General features: G+C 39.4%; 1 protein-coding gene across 1 annotated transcript in view; it reads right to left on the reverse strand.

Annotated features, from left to right (window-relative positions):
• Positions 1–1,146: 1,146 nt before the first annotated feature.
• Positions 1,147–20,587, reverse strand: part of LOC124270632 (cell division cycle and apoptosis regulator protein 1-like) — a 36,511-nt gene continuing 17,070 nt past the window's right edge. The window contains exons 7-21 of the mRNA XM_046705669.1: positions 17,204–17,474; positions 16,315–16,540; positions 15,576–15,847; positions 15,004–15,208; positions 13,710–13,796; positions 13,141–13,269; positions 12,622–12,693; positions 11,087–11,278; positions 9,722–10,009; positions 8,712–8,795; positions 8,409–8,448; positions 8,125–8,291; positions 5,924–6,068; positions 4,260–4,481; positions 1,147–3,059 (exon numbers count right to left, since the gene is read on the reverse strand). Of these exons, the coding sequence (XP_046561625.1) occupies positions 2,767–3,059; positions 4,260–4,481; positions 5,924–6,068; positions 8,125–8,291; positions 8,409–8,448; positions 8,712–8,795; positions 9,722–10,009; positions 11,087–11,278; positions 12,622–12,693; positions 13,141–13,269; positions 13,710–13,796; positions 15,004–15,208; positions 15,576–15,847; positions 16,315–16,540; positions 17,204–17,474 (2,693 nt within the window). The 3' untranslated portion in view covers positions 1,147–2,766. The remainder of the gene's footprint in view (positions 3,060–4,259; positions 4,482–5,923; positions 6,069–8,124; positions 8,292–8,408; positions 8,449–8,711; positions 8,796–9,721; positions 10,010–11,086; positions 11,279–12,621; positions 12,694–13,140; positions 13,270–13,709; positions 13,797–15,003; positions 15,209–15,575; positions 15,848–16,314; positions 16,541–17,203; positions 17,475–20,587) is intronic.

Here is a 20,587-nt window from a genome sequence, read left to right on the forward strand (position 1 = left end):
TTTCGGCCCCTGTTTAACCTGTACAAATTGTGATTGTTATCGTACTTTACCTGTGCATCGAGATCACGGAAATTAAATTACGCTCAGAGCGATCCTTGTTTGGGGGTGTCCCCTGGCACCAGTCATCACGTTAATGGCATTGAAACTCCAAATACTGATTGGGCATGCCAGATTAAATCTGACGTGTATCAGCTAAATGAATGTGGCTCACGCCAGTCTTGCTCGGATACACGTACCAGGCCACTTTGGACGGTGCATTTAACCTCTGGAAATTGTTGGATATTGACTTATGTGTGGCCTTGGAGTAGACTGTAAGGGACCTGTGACCACGGTCTGGTGTCCATTTCAAGACGCTTTCGGCTTTGCAACCATTATCATATTCAAACACCCATGTGTCGAAGTTGAGGTAAATTATTCGAGTTATTCAAACAACCGGAAAACGATGAATAAAGAATGAATACTAAAAAACCTGAGTGTTTAGTTCGCGATAACTGCACGATCGACAAAAGAGTTCGAAGGAAAGGTATTTGATAGACATAATAACGTTCATATAATATATAGCGCCTTCTTTGAACATTTCCTGACAGACGCTTACTCGTCGGCTCTGTCGAAGTAAACTATTTTGAGATAATTCGTAAACGTGGAAACGTCTAGATACTTTCGATAGAATTGGGAGCCCATTCCACAGAAATGATCCAACTTTGGCGAAAGTGTTGGTCGTTGTAATGGCCCAATGACATGTGATTTAGACATCAGAGCTCGCTCTGGTTGGCACAGGGAGAAAAGATAAGTTGATCACTGAATCCTCTACCATTCCATATGTAGTGGATGTTTTTCAGATCTAGAACCAGGCAACGGCGTATCATTTAATTTCACTTCTTTATTCTTTTAGTGACAAGAAAGTGTGAAAAGCTGCAAACAGATCAAAAAGGGCCCGTGTGGCACCACTCTGACACTCACATTGAAAAGTCCTTAATATTTTTTAATCTGCAGCTCAACACTGTAAAAGCAACATAGCCACGGTTGACAGTCCATGACCTTTGTCCCTACCATACCAGTCGCTATATGGTTGAAATAATGCTGATGTGACGTAAACCTCAACATCAACACCCTACCATACCTGCAATTAACAACAAACGATTTGGATATAAATGATAATTTATTCATGTTTATCATTGTGCACAATACTGGACACATATCTGACACAAGACTCTCTGAGGTATATTCAATAGAACAAGAATGTATCGAATGACAGCCACCAGCTGGTCTTTATCCTTCTTTTATCCATGCTGGTTTCTAGGGTCTAGTCTACTTATGCCATCGGAGTAAAATATAAGGGGTGATGGTGGAAGAATTTCCCAAGACCAATACACACCTCACTACCAGGAAACTGCACAGTCAGTCAACACAGACACGTTTTTTACAAAAAGTATTTTTCAAACAAATTAACCAAACAGAAATATTTGATAACAATCTTATAAATTGTATAAGAATCAACAACCCTGCATATATGCCTTGCATTTTGTAGCATGCAGCAACATTCCATACCTACAAAATATCTGTGATGTTATGGTATGTCAAGAAACACCATGTCTTTGATGATCTGAATGGTTTCATCATATAAATTGCATATTTTTGTCTCAAATATTTGTATTTCATTCGTTTTGGAACACACAAGTACTGAGAGACGATAAACATCTATGCTGCTCGTGACAAGAAATGAAGCACAATGTAAAGATTTCACATGCTCTACAACATTGTTGACCTAACAGCAAAACGTTTGTTGACATTAAATAGAGATCACTGTTGACATCATGAGGCAGATGACGACATCACAACCTATAATGGCTGACATCATGTAGACATGGTGAAGCTAATCAACATTGTTTCAAAAAACAATACTTCTTCACCAACATTATGTCTTCACATAATCTATTACTTGGTTAACATTATCACACTCCTCAGATGAATACCAGTCAGAGGGTGAAATGAACACAATCATGTGGCCTCAGATATCGACACTTTCCAAAGAGATATTCCTGGGAAGTGCATGTATTTGGGTATGGACACACAATGTCACTCGAACGGCTTACCCAAGGAAACTCAACAAGGATAATCCATCTGAACTAGCTGCAAAATTGGAATATGTACAGTTACATTTTTCGCAATCTACAATCTGGCTGAAATATTGCTGATGTGACTATAAATCTTAACTCATTCACAACAATATCTGCCATGTCTGTTTGGCTTAACTAAATTGGGTTTCATTTCTGTAAGACTGGAATACATATACAGAAGTCTTTTCAGGAAATCATGTACATTCATATCTACCATTTGTATGATAGTGGTACACAGAATCTGACTGAAATAGAAGTATTATGCAATTTCACACCTTATCATGTGACCTAAAAACAACATGACCAGTTAAAAATACCCCAACAATCACGAGACTGAAAAAAGAAGCCATGACCACTTGCTAATCTCAAGACAATGTCAGCCAAAGAAGTGAATTTATGTTGCAAGGTACCTTCTTTTTTACGTAACTGTCACGTAAACAGCAGGTGTTCCATAAATGACTTTCTGACACCAGACCTTCAACCCTAGTGAACACATCCATGTACAGATTAACATATTAAATGCAGTTGACAAATGTTAATGAAACAATTCATGACTGATAAAATATGACTGAAATTTTGGTACAATGACATATGTCAACAGGTATGTATGCAAAGGTGAATATTTACATATGACATAATTATAACAAATTTATTTATTGCCAGGTTCCTTCTTGTGATCCTTAACATGATCTTTATCTGACTTCTCCGGTTCTGAATTGTGCACAACAGCTGGCTTGTTTTCCAGAAGAGCTGTCATGGCAGAGAGGGCAGTGGCGATGGTATCCTTGCTTTCTGTGACGACAGCAGTCCACTTCCTGTTACATGTGTCTGCCTCTTCACGCATAATATGCTCCTTCTCCAGCTCCGTTTTCACCTGCCTCAACTCGGATACCAGCTTCTGACAATTATACTCACTTGTATTCAGGGTGCTCTTCATGGAATCTGCCAAACACAAGGCAATATTGAAGTAAACAATGTGTTATGGTGGGGTGAAAAGGGAATTATTGCACTTATATCGAGACATGCATACATGTTCGTGTGGCTGCTTGTACTAGTCTGGGCTAATGTCGCTATACTTCTCAGATACCATGCTTAACATCTATACCCTTCTCCAAACCTACCAGTGCTTATTCAACATGGTCAAGCAGGTTCACAATAAATTCCATCTTGTAACATCTTTTGGTATAATGCAGCCACAGGGTTCAGCTTCCACTATGAGGCTGAGTGAATGTTGTTTTCCAGTGCAGATAGAAATGTCCCACGTTTATCTTGGCAGCTGTACAATGTCAGCTATTGTAATTTTTCAAGTAATTCCTTCTAGTCCTACAGTCCTCTGCAACTGTGTTGGAACTGGAGGACTAGCTGCAGTGCTTGAATAATCAAGTTTGGTCCAGGCAGACCAGTGTTTGATAAGATAAGCAGTTTCTGTGCTGGTTGGTTGGTTGTTAAACACCGCACTCAGCAGTACTCCAGCTATATGGCGGCGGTCTGTAAATAATCGAGTCTGGACCAGACAATCCAATGATCAACAGCATGAGCATCGATCTGCGCAATTGGGATACGATGATATGTGTCAACTAGGTCAGCAAGCCTGACCACCCGATGCTGTTAGTCAGCCTCTTATGACAAGCATGGGTTACTGAAGACCAATTCTAACCCGGATCTTCACGGGTAAGTTTCAGTGCTGTTCAGTATGATGACATAACTCAATAAAATTATCCATTGTAACCACCCATTCCCAATAGTAGGCTCTTCCAACAAAAAGGGTACCTAATAATCCAGAGTGCTCACAGGTATAAGACTCTTTTTCTCTGCTGTCTCTCTTTGAGTTCCACAATGAACACACCTTGTAACTACCTATTCCTAACCTACAGCAGGCTTGACAAACAAGCATGTCATACCTAGTACATAATAAGCCCTGGAGTGAGTGAGTGAGTGAGTACGGTTTTACGCCACTTTTCAGAAATATTCCAGCAATATCACAGTAGGGGACACCAGAAATGGTCTTCACACATTGTACCCATGTGGGGATTCAACCTGGCTCTTCGGCGTGACGAGCGAATGCTTAACCACTAGGCTACCCCACCGCCCCAATAAGCCCTGGAATTCACCACAGTGATTTCACCAGCCTGTTATACTCACAATTATCAGTTGTCATCTCCTCCATCTTATTCTCCAGATCTGCTCGACACTTCTCACTTTTGTCCAGTCTGGCCATGAGACTGTCGATATCCAGCAGGGAGCCCTTATAGTGGATGATGTGGGACTGGGGAGAATCCGCCTTGGCTGTACTGTTCCGAGTGCTTGGCTTTTCGGCTGGCTTGGAAGCTACTGTTCCTGCTTTCTTCAGGAAGTCTATGTTACCTGCAGACAACATAAGAGATAAAGTAGTTTGGAGAGGAGAAATGGATTGAGGTATTTGTATTCACAAATTGTCAGTAAACCAATATCCTCTCAAGACTGTTTTTGTCAAAAATGCTGAAACAAATTTTCCCAGAAATATCAAAGTCTACACTGAAATTACAACCAAATGATCAACAAGAAAGAAGATTAGTGAAAACAAGCTAACATCCACATGAGAAAATATCCCTTATTATCCAAGTATTAAACAATATCCAAACATCAACGTCAGTGAGTTGGCTTGAACACCATGAAGGTCTGGCAGCTAAAAACCAAAGATCAAAGCGATGCAGGTCCCAGATCTACTTCTCTCATCAGGCCCACAAAAATGCTGCCAAACTTTGATATATACCCAGATAGATTGGGGATTTTAACTCATGATTTCAGGTTGGCTTGGACATGCAACTCCGCTCTGTGTAATTGTGGTGCCATAGGCCCTGTATGAACCTAGCCTCACTGTTATGATAGTGTGTCAGGAAGGAAAGTAGATCAGTCTATAGATATTTCAAAGACATGTCTGTTACCATCCCAATTAGGGCTGTATTGATTCACTTGCCCTGTCCTTTCAAGAATTCAATTCCTCAGTCGCGTTCACAAGAAACATATTCATAATGTTTTATAAAAAGGAGTGTTCTTACTTGAATCAAGGTGGTATTTTTTAAAGCATTATATGCAAAATGGAATGCCTCCAAGTTAGGTAGGAAAATTGTCAACACTCATACATTTAGTTTGACATTAATGAGGTGACTGGTCCATGGCGTGAAAAACTTAACACTAGCATTGGGAATTGGTTAAAGTCTCACAATTGATCGTCGAAAATAACTGGTTAGCGTCATTTATCACATTTTCCTGGATATGTTTCTTAATGCACAAAAATAAAGATAAAACATGTAGTTCTTTTCAGGGTTTTTCAAATTGCACAAATTGCATTTGCAAAATTTCACATCTTTAAAGGATGACTAGTATGTTAGGAACATAAATTTCCTGGTGTCTTTAAGATAAATTCAATCATGACTTGCAACAAGTTGGTAACGCTTATGAAATGTAGCTGGCAAAACCAACCTTGTGAAAAATATTGTTAATGCATACAAATGTTCCAAAATTGTTTGTGTTCGATTATAAGAAAACATGATCGATTGCTTGGCCGTTAAGTCACAGCGACTAATCTTTGATTATTTCAATTAATCGGACCACCACTACTTGACACTGTCAACAGGGTCAAAACATGTCAATGAATTTGTGTTGTTATTATTTCACTGAATGTAATGAAAAATGTGTTAGCCTGAATTTGTATTTGTAACCCAATATTCATAACATGTATCACATTCGTCTCATAGTGGATTTGTTACAGCCCTAATCTGAATGTATTAAGATAAAAAACATAGCGTAGAGACTGGTTACCACACCTTTACATATCTCCTCTTCACTGACCGCTGTCCCTGCTGGAGCCTCGTCCACCTTGGTCTCGCCTTCAGACAACACAGGTCTGTCCGTCAGTTTACGGTAGTTCACAGTGTCCCGAGACACTATTTTCTGTACCAGTTTCTTCACCTGTTGTCACAACAAAACATTAGTGGCCTGCAAATGTCTAACAGTTTTCAATTATTATATAGAGTACAATCTGACTGCTGACAGTTCAATCACCGACCATACCGAGGAAATAAGAATCTGGCAAAAAAATGTCCACATACCTAATTTGGTCTACTTATGATCCACAAAGGTAATTTAAGGAGAATGAGTTTAAAAAACATTAAACCAGTGAAGTAATTACTCACTTTCCTTTCATTCCTAAAAGCAGCATAAAACTAAACCACTCACTCACTCCTTCTTTCCTTAACTATACAGACATGATTTTTAATATGTGCTTCTTGATGAACAGGGTTTTACACAGACTTTTAAAAATGTGAGAGTCATGGTGACTCACAATAATTATTTTTGAGAGTCATTTTCAATATTTGGAAGTTATGAAATTTTTTATATTTCTTTGTGTTAATCATTCTCAGTATGTAACTGTCTATGTCACACCACCAAATGAAACTACAGCATTGTTCAATTCAAACAGCCAGGATTACTATCTCCTCTGAGTTCTCTGTAATAATCTGACAGCTCTGTAAAAGTCAAACTATCATCGTACAATATCATTTTTTGTCTTTCGATTGTATCGATTTTATTGAACTGAATTGTGAGGGCCACCCATAAAACTTGCGTCAAGCTTGACTCGTATGATAATATTTTGAGAGTTGTTTACAAAATTGTTGCGTCAAATACGCAGGAATCACGCATCATGTAAAACCCTGGATGAATTACAAAACTGTGCCTGCACTGACACATTAACCAGTCGAAGACATGTACTGGTACTCTCTCAGTATAAGCTTCCTAATTAGAACTGATCTTCAGCAACCCATGCTTGTCATAAGAGGGGAATAAAGCAATCAGGTGCTCATACATGCTGACTGGGTTGACACATGTCATTGTATCCCAATTGTGTAGATTAATGCTCATGTTGGTGGTCACTGAATTGTTTGGTCTTGACTCGATTATTTACAGACTGCCACCATATAGCAGGAATAAAAATTTCTTAAACATTTTACTGTATAGCAGGAATATTGCTGAGTGGTGTTAAACAACAAACAAAGTAACAAACCAAATCAGGTTAATTAGAATTATCTTCATTAACCAATGCTTGTCCAATAGCATGAGGTAGTTGGGTTCACCTATCTGTTTGATGCATGTCATTGTTACCAATTGTAGTCAGTGATCAATGCTCATGCTGTCAATCACTTCACTGGTCTGACCAACTTATTTACCGCCTCCGTGGTGTAGTGGTTAGAGCGTCCGCCCGGAGAGCGGAAGCGGAAGGTTTCGCCTCGAGATTGTTTTGCGATTCCCATCCTATGTCATCAAAGCATTAATGACATGTCTGCTTTGTCGTTCACAAGTTTACCGTGGTGTAGTGGTTAAGCGTCCGCCCGAGAGCGGAAGGTCGCGTTCGATTCAAACCAAAAGACGTTAAAATATGGTACTTGTTGGTCCCTGCCTGGCGCTCGGCATTAATGGGTACAACAAGGACTGGTCGGCTCGGAGTCAGCATAATGTGTCTGAGTGGGGTATTCATGCTTCACTGCGGCATGGTATCTCAGTGGGCTAGCACTATAAAACCAGCTTCAGTCTGGGCTAGTACAAGCAGCCGCACATACACATACACACGCATGCACCTCGTCATATGAGCGAAATATTCTCAAGCACGACGTAAAACCCAATTTCACCTCACCTCACAGACTGTGGGCAAATAGATGGAATATTTCAGAGTGTGGCAACAAACAAACAAAAACAACAACAGTGAGTGAGTTTAAGTTTATGCTGCAGTCAGCTATATTCCAGCTATATGGTGCAGGTCTGTAAATACAAATGTGTCAACCAAGTCAACGAGCTTGACCACCAGATCCCATTAGTTGCCTCTTACGAGAAGCATGGGTTACTGAAGATCAATTCTAACCCAGATCTTCAAGGGAATAACAAACAAACAAACGAAACCACAATATTTTTCACTCTAAAAAAACATCAGCTAAAATAAAAAAGTACATCAACACTGGCTTGTTTTCATCACCTGAGCACGAGACAGATGAAGCCCAATAGTATGCAAGATTTCCTCTACATCCTTGTCCAACAGGTAGCCGGTGTGGTTCTGGTCGAAGTAAACAAAGGCGAGAAGCAGGGCAGGATCCACAGTCAAGTACTTCTTCTTATCTTTTTTCTTATCCTTATCCTTCTTGTCTAGGTGGAAAAAAAAAAATAAAATAAAACATAAATAAATGCAACAATTTCAGGAATTCCATACTGAAAGGTCATAAGCATGATAAAGACATATCAAGTAAGTTTATCAAGCCCTACCTTTATCTTTTTTGGAGTCTCCATCAGTTTTATCTTCATTCTGTAATGATAATGAAATGAAAGCTTTTCAAATCAGAAAAACCAACAAAAATTAAAGAAAGCAACAGTCAGATATACCCGAAGAACAAAGACAAGAGCACAAATGTAACACAAGGGGGACAACTCTGATTACAATTCTCACGATGTCAATAATCAATAATTGAAGAAAGGCACATATCCATCCTCCTTCTTGCTTTATCTCCCTTGATGTTCCCCGACCCAAACAGTTTTCAGTCAACCATAAAATGTTCCATGGATGCAAACCTCTTCATCATTGGCCATCTCCTCCGTTTCCATCTCCTCCTCCACCGACTCCTTCTTGGTAGCACCATCAAATGACTTCTCCTCCTATAAGATAAACAGATTCATTACAAACCTGATTTCACTCATTTCCATCAAATTATCACCTAAATATTGTTAAAACAATAAATGTTTGACTTACAGTACCCCAATACTACAGCAATATTGTCATCAAAATATTACTCTGAAGAAGTTAAAAATTCTTTCACATCAAAAAGGTTAATCTGCCATGCTATGACAAATTAACTACAGCAATTTGAAAAAATCGTGTTCTTCACAGATTAACCATAATAATTGTTCAGCTTCTTTTCAATATGCATGTATAACATCCTGAATACAGGCTGAAAGTTACAAACCTCAATTTCTTCCATTTTCTTCTTCTTGATGACAGGTTCCTGCAAGTGCAGTGGACATATTTCAGTGTTTGCAAAGAAAATGTGCAGTATATTATTGGATGGCAATTCACAAAACTAGTCCCAAATCATAACCCTCAACTGACTCAGTGGAGATGAGGCAGATCAGGTGACATGTCATCTCAAGACATCCCTATACATTCAAAAGTACAACCACTATGTTCAGACCACTTACGTCATACGTTAAAAATTTCCCCTTGAAGAAATATGTTGAAGAATTATGCCATCTAAACTGATGCCAATGAGACAAAACCCCTTCTTCCAATAATGTTTGTTTGATGTAGGTTCACAATGAATTAATACCTCAACAAAGAGCGTTATGAAATAGCAAGGCCCTACAATAAAGTGCATTTAACACAGACTGGTTCTTCATTGTTTGTGCACTGAATCACATCTGCCAAGTTCATTGATACCTATACCAGAGCTTCAAAACTGCACCAATCTGGATTTTGAATTGAAGATGACAATGTAGCAACACTATCAATAATACATATTATTATTACAGTACTGATACTCTTAAAACATCATTATGTACACCTGTTTATAATCAAACTAAAGTACAAACCTTAGTATCTTTCTTCTCATCTTTTTCTCGTCCTTCTTGTCTTCTTTTCTCTCATCTTTCTTCTCGTCTTTCTTGTCATCTTTCTTATCGTCCTTCTTATCGTCCTTCTTGTCGTCCTTCTTGTCGTCCTTCTTATCATCTTTCTTATCATCCTTTTTGTCGTCTTTCTTGTCCTCCTTCTTTTCTTCCTCTTTTTTGGGTGGTGCAAGTACAAGAGCTTTGTAGATTTGGAAGCCAAAGTCCCGCATCAACATCTCATTAAACAGCTCAGCAAACAGAGACACCTGAAAATAACCACAAATGGGAACATCTCTGGTGAAAACAATCAACAAAAAACTGAAAAAAGACAAAAGCAATTTATTCATGAAATAAAGTGTAGTGTCTTACACAAAAAAACACACAAGAATTTTAATCTGTAGTGTATAGTTTGAGACGTCCTTGGTTAGATTGTAATAATTGAAAACAATACATCTGAAGAGAAAACTCCCTCAATGAATCATGGTATACATGTTGAGATAACAATAACATTTTAAGCAACATTTCGTGTCTTTTCAGAGCAGCATTTAGTCATGTTAGTGTGTTCCATTATACGGAAGTAATTCTGATGCTTTGCTATTCAGGAGGAGACTGTAACTAACATAGCATGTTTGGAATATTTGAATAACAGTTGGTGAGTTTTAGAAGATTATGAATGAATGAGAGTGTGTGTATGAGTTGTGATGGTTAGGACAGTTAGTATCTAGGATGTCTGACTTGTCTGTCAGTTATATGTTTGAGTTCAAGCTTTCATCAATGTTGAACTACAGCTTGGACACTTGTTTGTGTCAATAATGAAGTGTGTCTGGAAGCAGGATATTCCCTAGAACTATATCAGTCAGTACTCACTGAATGTCCCACAACGTCCTTGATTCTAAGATGAAAAAGAGCAATAAGAGCCATGCTCAATGACCCTAATTATCGGATTTTTCAGTGTCATATTTCTTTATCAGTTAGATAAAGCTGTTGTACTCACAAATAAATACAATTGATCGACTCGTTCTGTCCATAAGCCTTGGACTGCCTGTGTTTTTTTTTATCCTTTTACAATTGCTTGTTGTCTTTGTTGTCTCATCTGTTAAAGCCAACTCAATATACTAGTTAAATGATGGTAGCCTGTAATAAGACTCTAGGCCAGACAATCAAGTGAATGCTGCTTTAAGCAATGAAACAAGCAATGCCTCTTATGATCAGCATAGTTTCCTGGGAACCGATTCCAACTCCCATTCAAGCTCGATGACATCATCAAGTTCTATTTGTCCCCCTATGATACAGAGCACAGCACCAGATTGTGGACTAAGACAATGCTGAGGTGCAGATCTCACCTCAAAGGAGTGTTCCTTGTTGTCCTCTGGTCGGTAGTCTAGCAGGACACTGAGGGACATGAGGGAGCAGTCAAACTTGCCTCCCTTGGCTGTGGGGGATGGGTTGATAATGATTGCTGGGTTGCTAGGCAAGCAGTACTTCCTCTCAACTGCTGCCTTCTCTCTCTTTTCTTTAGCTTTCTTCTCTTCTTCCTGGAAATAAACAAGTTACATGGAATAAGGGAACGTACATAATTTATGGTTAAGGTGAGAGAGAGAGAGAGAGAGGAGAGGGAGTGTGTGCGTGTGTGTGTGATGATTTTTATGGTAAAGCATGACCAATGTGGATTGGAGTGAGTGAGTGAGTGAGCTTAGTTTTACGCTGCACTCAGCAGTATTCCAGCTATATGGCGACGGTCTGTAAATAATCAAGTCTGGACCAGACAATCCAGTGATCAACAGCATGATCATCGATCTTTGCAATTGGGAACCGATGACATGTGTCAACTAGGTCAGCGAGCCTGACCACCCGATCCAGATAGTCGCCTCTTACAACAAGCATAGTCGCCTTTTGTGGCTGAAGACCTATTCCACCCCAGATCTTCACGGGTCATGAAGGTTGGAAGCCCATGCACCCAGCATACATTCATTCCACTAACCTAAATAACAAAAGACACAGCTATCTTGTCTAAGCCCACAGAGGACAAAAGAAACAGTACAATTGTAATTTAAGAGAACAGACAAATGACTTGGTCTTGTTCAAATCACAACAAAGCATGATTTCTAAATGATGTTCAGTTACATGAGTGCAAAACTAGTTAAAATACATCTGAATATATATTATACTCTTTGTATCTGGCAACACATTGTACGTTTGTTGCTTAACACCACACTCTGCAATAATCATGATATATGTAAGCAGTCAGTAAATAATAAAGCCTGAGGGAATGAATGAGTGTGTATGGTTTTATGCCGCTTTCAGCAATATTCCAGCAATATCACGGCGGGGGACACCAGAAATGAGCTTCACACATTGTGGGGAATCGAACCCGGGTCTTTGGCATGACAAGCGAACGCTTTAACCACTAGGCTGCACTACCGACCCTAATCAAGTCTGGATCAGTGATCCAGTGATTTACATCATGTGCATCGATCTGCACAACATCTGCAAGGTCAGTGAACCAGACCACCCATTTCAATAGTCACCTCTTATGACAAGCATGGATTGCTGAAGACCAATTCTAAAACAGATCTTCACAGGTCCCTGCAATGAATATCTCAAGGCCTAAGAGAAACTGATTTGTTCCAAATGCTTTTCTCACACTTCTCTCACCATGAAGATTAACAAAAAACTGATGGTGTCATATAACGATGTAAGCCTCAACAGCTGTAAGTCACTCACAAAGGGAGATAACTACTGAGTAAAAAACATTCTCACGGACAATCCAAAGCATCAAATACCCCGGAAAAAGGATACTACTTTCCATCATTCTTAAATCATAGACATAATATCTTCTCTTATCATCTGAACACATTCTGATGAAAAACCAACATACGTCTTTCTTCTTTGCAGCTTCCTTTTCCTCTGGCTCAATTTCATCAGGAACCTTGACTGGCACCACGGCTGGCTACAATCAACACAGTTGACAGGTATCATAAACATGAAAAACAAGGGGCCTGAGACAAAGGCTTTTGAGTCACCAAGCACAATTTGTTTTTGGAGACTATTCAGTAGATATTCTAACTAAAACTAAAGTCAGATGAGCTTTACTGTCAGATACATACTAGTAACAAAGTTTATTAGACTGGGGCTTGTAACTTATGACTAAAGACACTCACTGCAATTGTAACACACTCTAAATCAATGTTGATGAAGTAGTTACCCTCATTATCATCCATCTGAAGAAATACTTTGTAAGCTGTCAATGATGAAAGCAATACATTTGATCAAAACAAAACAAAAACATCCGGTTAGAAACTGCATACCTTTATCTTCAAACAAAGTTACCACAATAACGTGTAATCTTAAGTTAACTTCTATGTAACAGGAAAATTATCTTCAAGATAAATCTGACCTGGCTTTTCTCCTCATCTTCATCTTCCTTCTCCTGTTTCAGCGTCTTGGTCAGTCGGGCAATCAGTTGAGACTTCAGACCCTTAGAGCTCAGAGCTCGACACTCTAACTCGTGTCTCAAGTCCACGATCTGTCAAGTAGAGAAGAGTCATGACATCATTTCCATGTCACTTTGCCCATAACAATATACAGGCTGAGCCTATACAAAATCATCACACATGACAATGGTCACTAAAATCCATCAGGAGAGTTACATCATTGTTTATGAAACCTGCAAAGATTTAGTGATTAAGTGATGGCCCATGGTCCTCTAGATTTTAGTAATACGATGCAGGGACCATTCAGTCTTTAAGTGTCAACATTAGGGTTATTATGTGTATCTGTTATTTGACATGCTGGCTTAAATGTAAAGGTATCTAATAACTGGCATGAAGATCCATCAAGAATATACTTGGTTTCATCGGTTTCTACATAACATGCTATGTCAGCATTACATTCGATCCCTGGAAAGAAAATATTTTACTAGCCTTCCACCTATAATCACACACTGCTTTGAGTAACTTGTCTCACCTTCATGGTTTTGGGATCGAGAAGAGCATGGTTTGTTGGTTCAGACTTTTCAGCTGCTTCCTTCTCTTCCTCAGTTTCTTCCTCCGCCTACACAACATAAGAGAGAACGTTGTTACAGAAACATCCTTGCCTGGACCAGATGTTACACCACGCAGCACACTCGTACAACCATCTTGTCCCATCCCCCAATCTCATTCACTTCATATCCAGTTTCATAGGTACTGGGCACTGCCCATACTTTCAGCTTATTTTTCAATCCTGCAAAAGAATCATTTGTGCCTGATCCAAGGATTTGTAGGCTTAAAAGTGCCCTCATGTAATTTCAAATTGCCAAATGAATAAAAGTATATTAAGCAGGGATTTATCAAGGAATCCAAGTGCTCCTGAAAGGCAATAATGGGAAGTCCTCAGTTTCATAATTTCAGAGGTAGTTTAATATGGTATTTTGACATTGCATTCAATGCAATAATATCAAACTAAACATTAATACTTCTTTATCTCTATTTTTCCTGTTATCAGTGAAATACAATTACCATTACAAAGCCGTAAAAGTTGTTGTTACATGAACAGCAAAATTTTTCATTTCAATTTAGGAATTTTTAACAGTATTTTCTGCAGACTTGGGGACAGTTATTAGCCTCTCAGCTGGTCTGGATAAATCCCTGTAAAGTGATCGAGTTTGATCATCATATTCACAGATAGTGATGATTAAATTTTCCAAGTCACAGGCTGATCTTTAACTTTGATGGTTTCTCTTGGACAAGGCACTTCTTCCATGTAAAGTGTACCAACTCTCTGAGCATCCAAGTCCTACACTGAGTGAATTTTGGATGAATCAGCAAGCGCGCCGAACCATCCAGCTGGGTTAGTAGGAAACAGTGATTATGGTGTTGATGAATGACCAGCCCTACCTCGGCCAAAGATCAGGATGATTTCATGTCCATAACATGATTATACCGTCTATGAGTCTAACGTACCAACTTTTCGAGTTTTAGACTTAATCTGAAAGATCAATAAATAACAATTAAATACAACTTTGGAACTAAGGGAACATGATTACAGGAACAGCCAAAGGTTACTGTGGATCAACATGTCTGGACACCTCCTTCACGTCTAAGCTCTCTATTAATCTCATGGCACCAAGCCAACCATGGCAGGACACCGATTGTGTTGAGCATGTTCGGTCTAGCTAGTGACCTGTGGGCAGTTCTTGTACATCTGGACTGTACAGACAGAGAGTGGTATATCAAACACACTGCATTGAGAAAGAAAAAGTTATAATTTAGTCAAGTGCCTGTGGGTCTGTCCCTTCGATGGCAGCAATCTTGCGTTGAAGCTGCTTGGAGTAGGCCACCTGCAGACTGCCCCACTCCAGGCGGGTTGGGCTACAAGTCCATACGTCGGGCAAAAAAAGTACGACAGTTTCAACACGAGCTGGAACCTGTCTGCCTTTGTGGTTGGTCTCAGGCCGGAGATAGGCGATCTCTGCATACCGATACCTGATAAAGGAGTGGTATGCAAGCTAGTAGAGATCTTTCTTCAGGGGTTGGGGCAGGGATAAATGTGTTCATAGATGAACAGTCACATCACATGTGACACAAAAACTGGTGCCTATTTCACAGATGATAGAAAAAAAACCCCTTGTCAAATTAAAGATAAATGTAGCATTTTCCATTGAATCTTATCTACCGTAAATATCTTATAAAAGATGTAAATTTGAAAAAAGAAAAAAATTCTTTAAACCAAAACAGAAAAAAATTCATTCTGCACTACATAAACATGAAAAAACAGTCATTAAAACTAAACTGCTTAAACAAAGAAAAAAATTTGCAGGACTATTTTGGGTGCTCTACGCGATAAACTCACCACTGGGTGCAGGAACTGAGATCTAATCCTGTTAATGCTTTAGTTGTGCGTATAGCAGTTTTAATCAACACTTGAGGGTTTTCAGCTGGATTTGGACCATCCAGTGATGGTGACCATGCTCCTCCTATAGCCATTGGCTCATTCTTCCCTCTGATTCCCACCAGAAACTGTAGCAAACGTGTTGGGTGCTGGAACGAATCTGAGTCTGTCTGGGCCAGAGCACAGGACTTTTGGTACAGTTCTTCCATCAGAGGTGAGGCCAGGAGCATTACCTGCAAGCAAAGTCCCATATCAGTTATGCTTAGCAGAATGGCATGTTTTTGAAAACACATGATCTTACTTGTCAGTTACAGTTTTCAAATCACAATCATGTGAATTTGATAAAGGAGAAAATGATATTTGAAAATGTCTACCATAGTTAGTGAGTGGAAACGGAAAACATTCAAAACAAGAAATACATTTGGAGGAAATAAAGCAATAAAATTCCAGAACTCAATTTTGGCTACTGATTCATGTTATTACTTTGGTGGAGATAACAAGTAGTTCTAGATTTTCACTTGTCTCAGTCTCTTGATCTAGCTTGTGACTGAATCTTGCCCAGCAGAGAGCTGAAAATGTGGCTATTACCTATCACCAATTGTCACATCACATATACTATTATTCAAATACACATGACTTCAATTTTCATATATGTTAAGCAACTTTCAAAACAAATTCCTTGCAACAATGCTGGGCTTACCTTGGCACTGAAGCTATGGTCAGCATCTGGAGCCTCATAGACAGACTCATTGGGTTGAAGCGGCTCCACATCTTTCTGCATGATGTGGAACTGACAGTTGGAGCCGAGGTGGAAAGGTCGGCCAACAGGGAATACATCAGCCCATGAGAAGGCGGCATTGAAGAAATCACTTGGGATATATAAGTTGCTATAACGTGACTTGAGGGCAATTACATTTCCACCTTTCCTGTAACGATCAATACACTGACATTAGGACAGTTGCAGACATGACAAGAGGTATCACATCATACAGTGAGTGATTGAGTGAGTTCAATGTTCCACCTATATGTCAGTGGTCTGTAAATAATCCAGCCTGGACCAGACAATACAGTGATCAACAGCATGAGCATCGATCTACGTAATTGGGATATGATGACACGTGTCAACTATGTCAGCAAGTCTGACCACCCGATCTCGTTAGCTCGACTCTTACGACAAGCATGGGTTACTGAAGATCAATTCTAATCCGGATCTTCACGGATCATCACTTCATACAAATCATGACCATAAACATAGTAAATACACATTTCAAATTCCTCAGATTGTCAGTAGGCATAGAGCCTTTATCAATGAAAAACAAAACTAAAAAATACAACAAACCCCAATTTGAGGCACAATGCACACCCTTATCCTACATTTCTGATATTTTTGCCATTTATGTCTAAAAGGTCATATCAATCAATCTGAAGCTTTGCGTTAACAAGCAATAACAGTTTTGATGTGCTTTTGTTCGAAACCCCCTAAAAAGGTGAATCTTAACTGACTAGAACCTGCAACAGCTGTTTCAAGGATCCACACAGGAAACAACACATTTAGGATTCTATTCAAGAAACACTAGAGATGTACTTACGTTTCAAGTGACAACTTGGGTATCTGTACAACATATCTTGGAATAACCCTAGCAGGCCGTCTTCGTATAGGACTCCGCGGCCTGGGAGCTGGGGTCTTGACAGAATGAGATGGAGATCTCTGTCGCTTCAGTCTGTTTTCTTTCCTTTCACGTCTTTCCCTCTCTCGCTCCCTCTCTCTTTCTTTGTCTCTGTTGTTTTTCACCCCCTGGAATCGACCGGCATCATTCCTGTGAGGTGGACCACCACCAGACCTTTGAGTTGGGAGTAGACCTAACAAGTGGAAACAAGTTCAGACAAATGATTCTCAACAACTGACTGACTGACTGAGTTTGGTTTTATGCCGCTTTTAGCAATAATCCAGCAACATCACAGAGGGGACACCAGAAATGGGCTTCACACATTGTACCCATGTGGGGATTCGAACCCGGGTCTTCGGCGTGACGAGCCAACGCTTTAACCATTAGGCTACCCCACCGCCCCCGATTCTCAACAACACTATAATGTGACACAACTCAGACCTTAGGGTAGAACTAGTTAGCAACAAGGACAAATGTAAGCATACCATGCTGGCAATTTATTCTGTAATTGAGGTTCAGTATTCATGGATGTAACAACTATTTGCTCGTCCACAATCCACGCATCACAAGTACAGAGCCTACTCTAGACCTTAAAGAACAACAGCAAGAAGAAGACCATGCCTGGCCTGTAACCTTGTTAGTTATCCCCATGAGGAGTTTGCCCAAGGATATGTGTGCTACAAAGCAGCACCGAGTTCATATCACATACATACTGCTTGTTTTCTTTGTTAGTTGTTTAACATCACCCTCAACAATATTCCAGCTATATGGTCTGTAAATAAATGAAGCTGGACCAGACAATCTAGTGTTCAACAGGATAAGCATTGATCTAGTGGTGTCTATGACTGACTGTATGCAGCATGTGATATGCAGTATATTACACTTGATACACAGTATACTTTATCCGATACAAGCAGCAGTATGGTATGCACAGAATGAAGATTCACAATACCTTCTATCATTTTCAGTACAGAGTATCACAAGCATTGTCACTAAGGTGACATAATCCCCCGCCGCAAATTATCAAATCAAACTTAAAAAGTAATGAAAGTTTAAGATGAAGTTAAATGTCAACAAAAACATGACCAATCAACCTCTCTTGATATCTTGCTCTTTAGTTGTTCAAACACACAAATATTTTCAAGACTGACTTTGACCTTGACATGAATGTCATAGTATATGAAAAATGCAAAAGTGGTACTAAAGAAATTGCTTATTGAAAAACATTCAAGAGAAGTCTTAAAAAGTCTATGAAGAAAATCCAGTGAATTCAGGTTAACATGCTGAAATCTTCAAAGTGTCGCAGTGACCTGGAAACTTATGTGAAGGTCACCAAAATCGACTGGGCCTTGCACTTTCCCCAGATGAAGCTTGGTGTCAAATATATGGAAAGTCCAGTGAAAGGTTCTTGAGATATCTCGCTGACTATCTTAACATGCAGGTTAGCATACTGAAATCTTCAAAGTGTTGCTGTGACCTTGAAAATTAAGTAAAGGTCACCAAAACCGACTGGGCCCTGTGCCATCCCTGGATGAAGCTTGGCATAACATATGAAGAAAATCCTGTGAATGGTTCTTGAGGTATCTCGCTGACAAGCATAACATGCAGGTTAATATGCTGAAATCTTAAAAGTGTCGCCATGACCTTGAAAATTATGTGAAGGTCACCAAAATCGACTGGTCCCTGCGCCTTCTCTAGATAAAGCTTGGTGTTGAATATGAAGAAAATCTACTGAACGGTTCTTGACATATCTCACTGACAAGAGTAAAACGTCAAAATCACCTTGTGACCTTGAATTGAAGGTCAAGGTCACCAAACCTGACTGGGACCTTTCTTATACTGTGATAAACCTTGATACCAAATATGAAAAGAATCTAGTGGATTTTAAGATATTCTAATTCGTACGTACATACATACGGAAGGACGGGAGCCTAATACTATATCCCCCGCTTCGAGCTAAACGCTTAAAGGTCACATGCAACCAAAAAATCAAACATAATTAAAACACAATTATCACTTATTCATGACATATAATATACATTACTGATTATGGAAAAACATATAATATAAACAAAATTATAAGCGTACAATCGCAAATCAAAAGTGCAATATTTTGTACTTGGGTTTACTTCCCAAGAAACGAAGCAGCCGGGATACCGAACCCAGTCAGAGCGGGTGGGTGTGCACTCAAGTGTAACGGCTGGTTCATCTGCAGATGCCCTCACGGCTCATTGTGTGTGTGTATATAGAGATGTTGGGTTTTGTAAATACATGCTCATTTTTTGTGGATAACATTTCGCAATCAACAGACATCATAACATGTCATGTGTACAACTATCACATCTGCCTGTCTGTGTAATTACATAATGTGACAGAGACCGAACTCGGGCCATAAATCAATGCCTTTTGTTTATGGTGTATAGCCTGATAGGTGTTAAGTTCAAATTGCATGTGGTCAGTGATTGAAGTTTTGTATTGAATATTGTCATTAGCAGACAGGCAGGCAGACACATAGGTGTCAATAAAACAAGACATTGAGTCTGTGACAACGACATATCTATATCACAGTTAGAAATTCTGTCAACGCTAAATAATGACATTGCTTTTAAGTATTGAACTGAGAAAGTGACTTGGTAAAAAGAACGTGTGGTGAAATAGACAAATGAAATTATATAAACAGTTAAATCGTTAATCTACTATCATAACATATAAAAAGCTCGCGCCTGTGAAATATCAACAAAACATTAGAAAATTAGCTCACACCAAAGCCTTCACCGAGTATTCACCGGACAACCCGCTTACAAGCTGTGCGAACCTATTTCACTGCGCATGTGCTATGAGCGCAGCGCAGCCCAGCTGAAGAAACCACTTTTCCCCCAAGCGCTTGGGGAAAATTAGTGAATCGTTTGAACGCCGATTTCGTGCGGGTTTTTTCATCGGGTTATTTTTCAACTTTATAAGTTGAATTTGCATTTTTGATGATTTGTTTTGGTAAGTCCATACTGAAAGGTATCAGAATCTGCAAAGTTGTGTTTTACGATGCATATCACCTTTAACTTCAAAAGTTACTAATAATGTTTGAAAATACACATACCATTTTGAGTGAGTGAGTGAGTGAGTGAGTAGAGTTTTACACCACTTTTAGCAATATTCCAGCAATATTAAGGCGGGGAACACCAGAAATGGGCTTCACACATTTTACCCATGTGGGGAATCGAACCCAGGTCTTCGGCGTGACGAGCGAACACTTTAACCACTAGGCTACCCCACAGCCCTATACCATTTTGAGGTTACTGCCATAGTGAA

Source organism: Haliotis rubra, unplaced genomic scaffold (assembly GCF_003918875.1).
Source record: "Haliotis rubra isolate DU_JTF1 unplaced genomic scaffold, ASM391887v1 Scf153, whole genome shotgun sequence".
NCBI lineage: Eukaryota > Metazoa > Mollusca > Gastropoda > Lepetellida > Haliotidae > Haliotis > Haliotis rubra.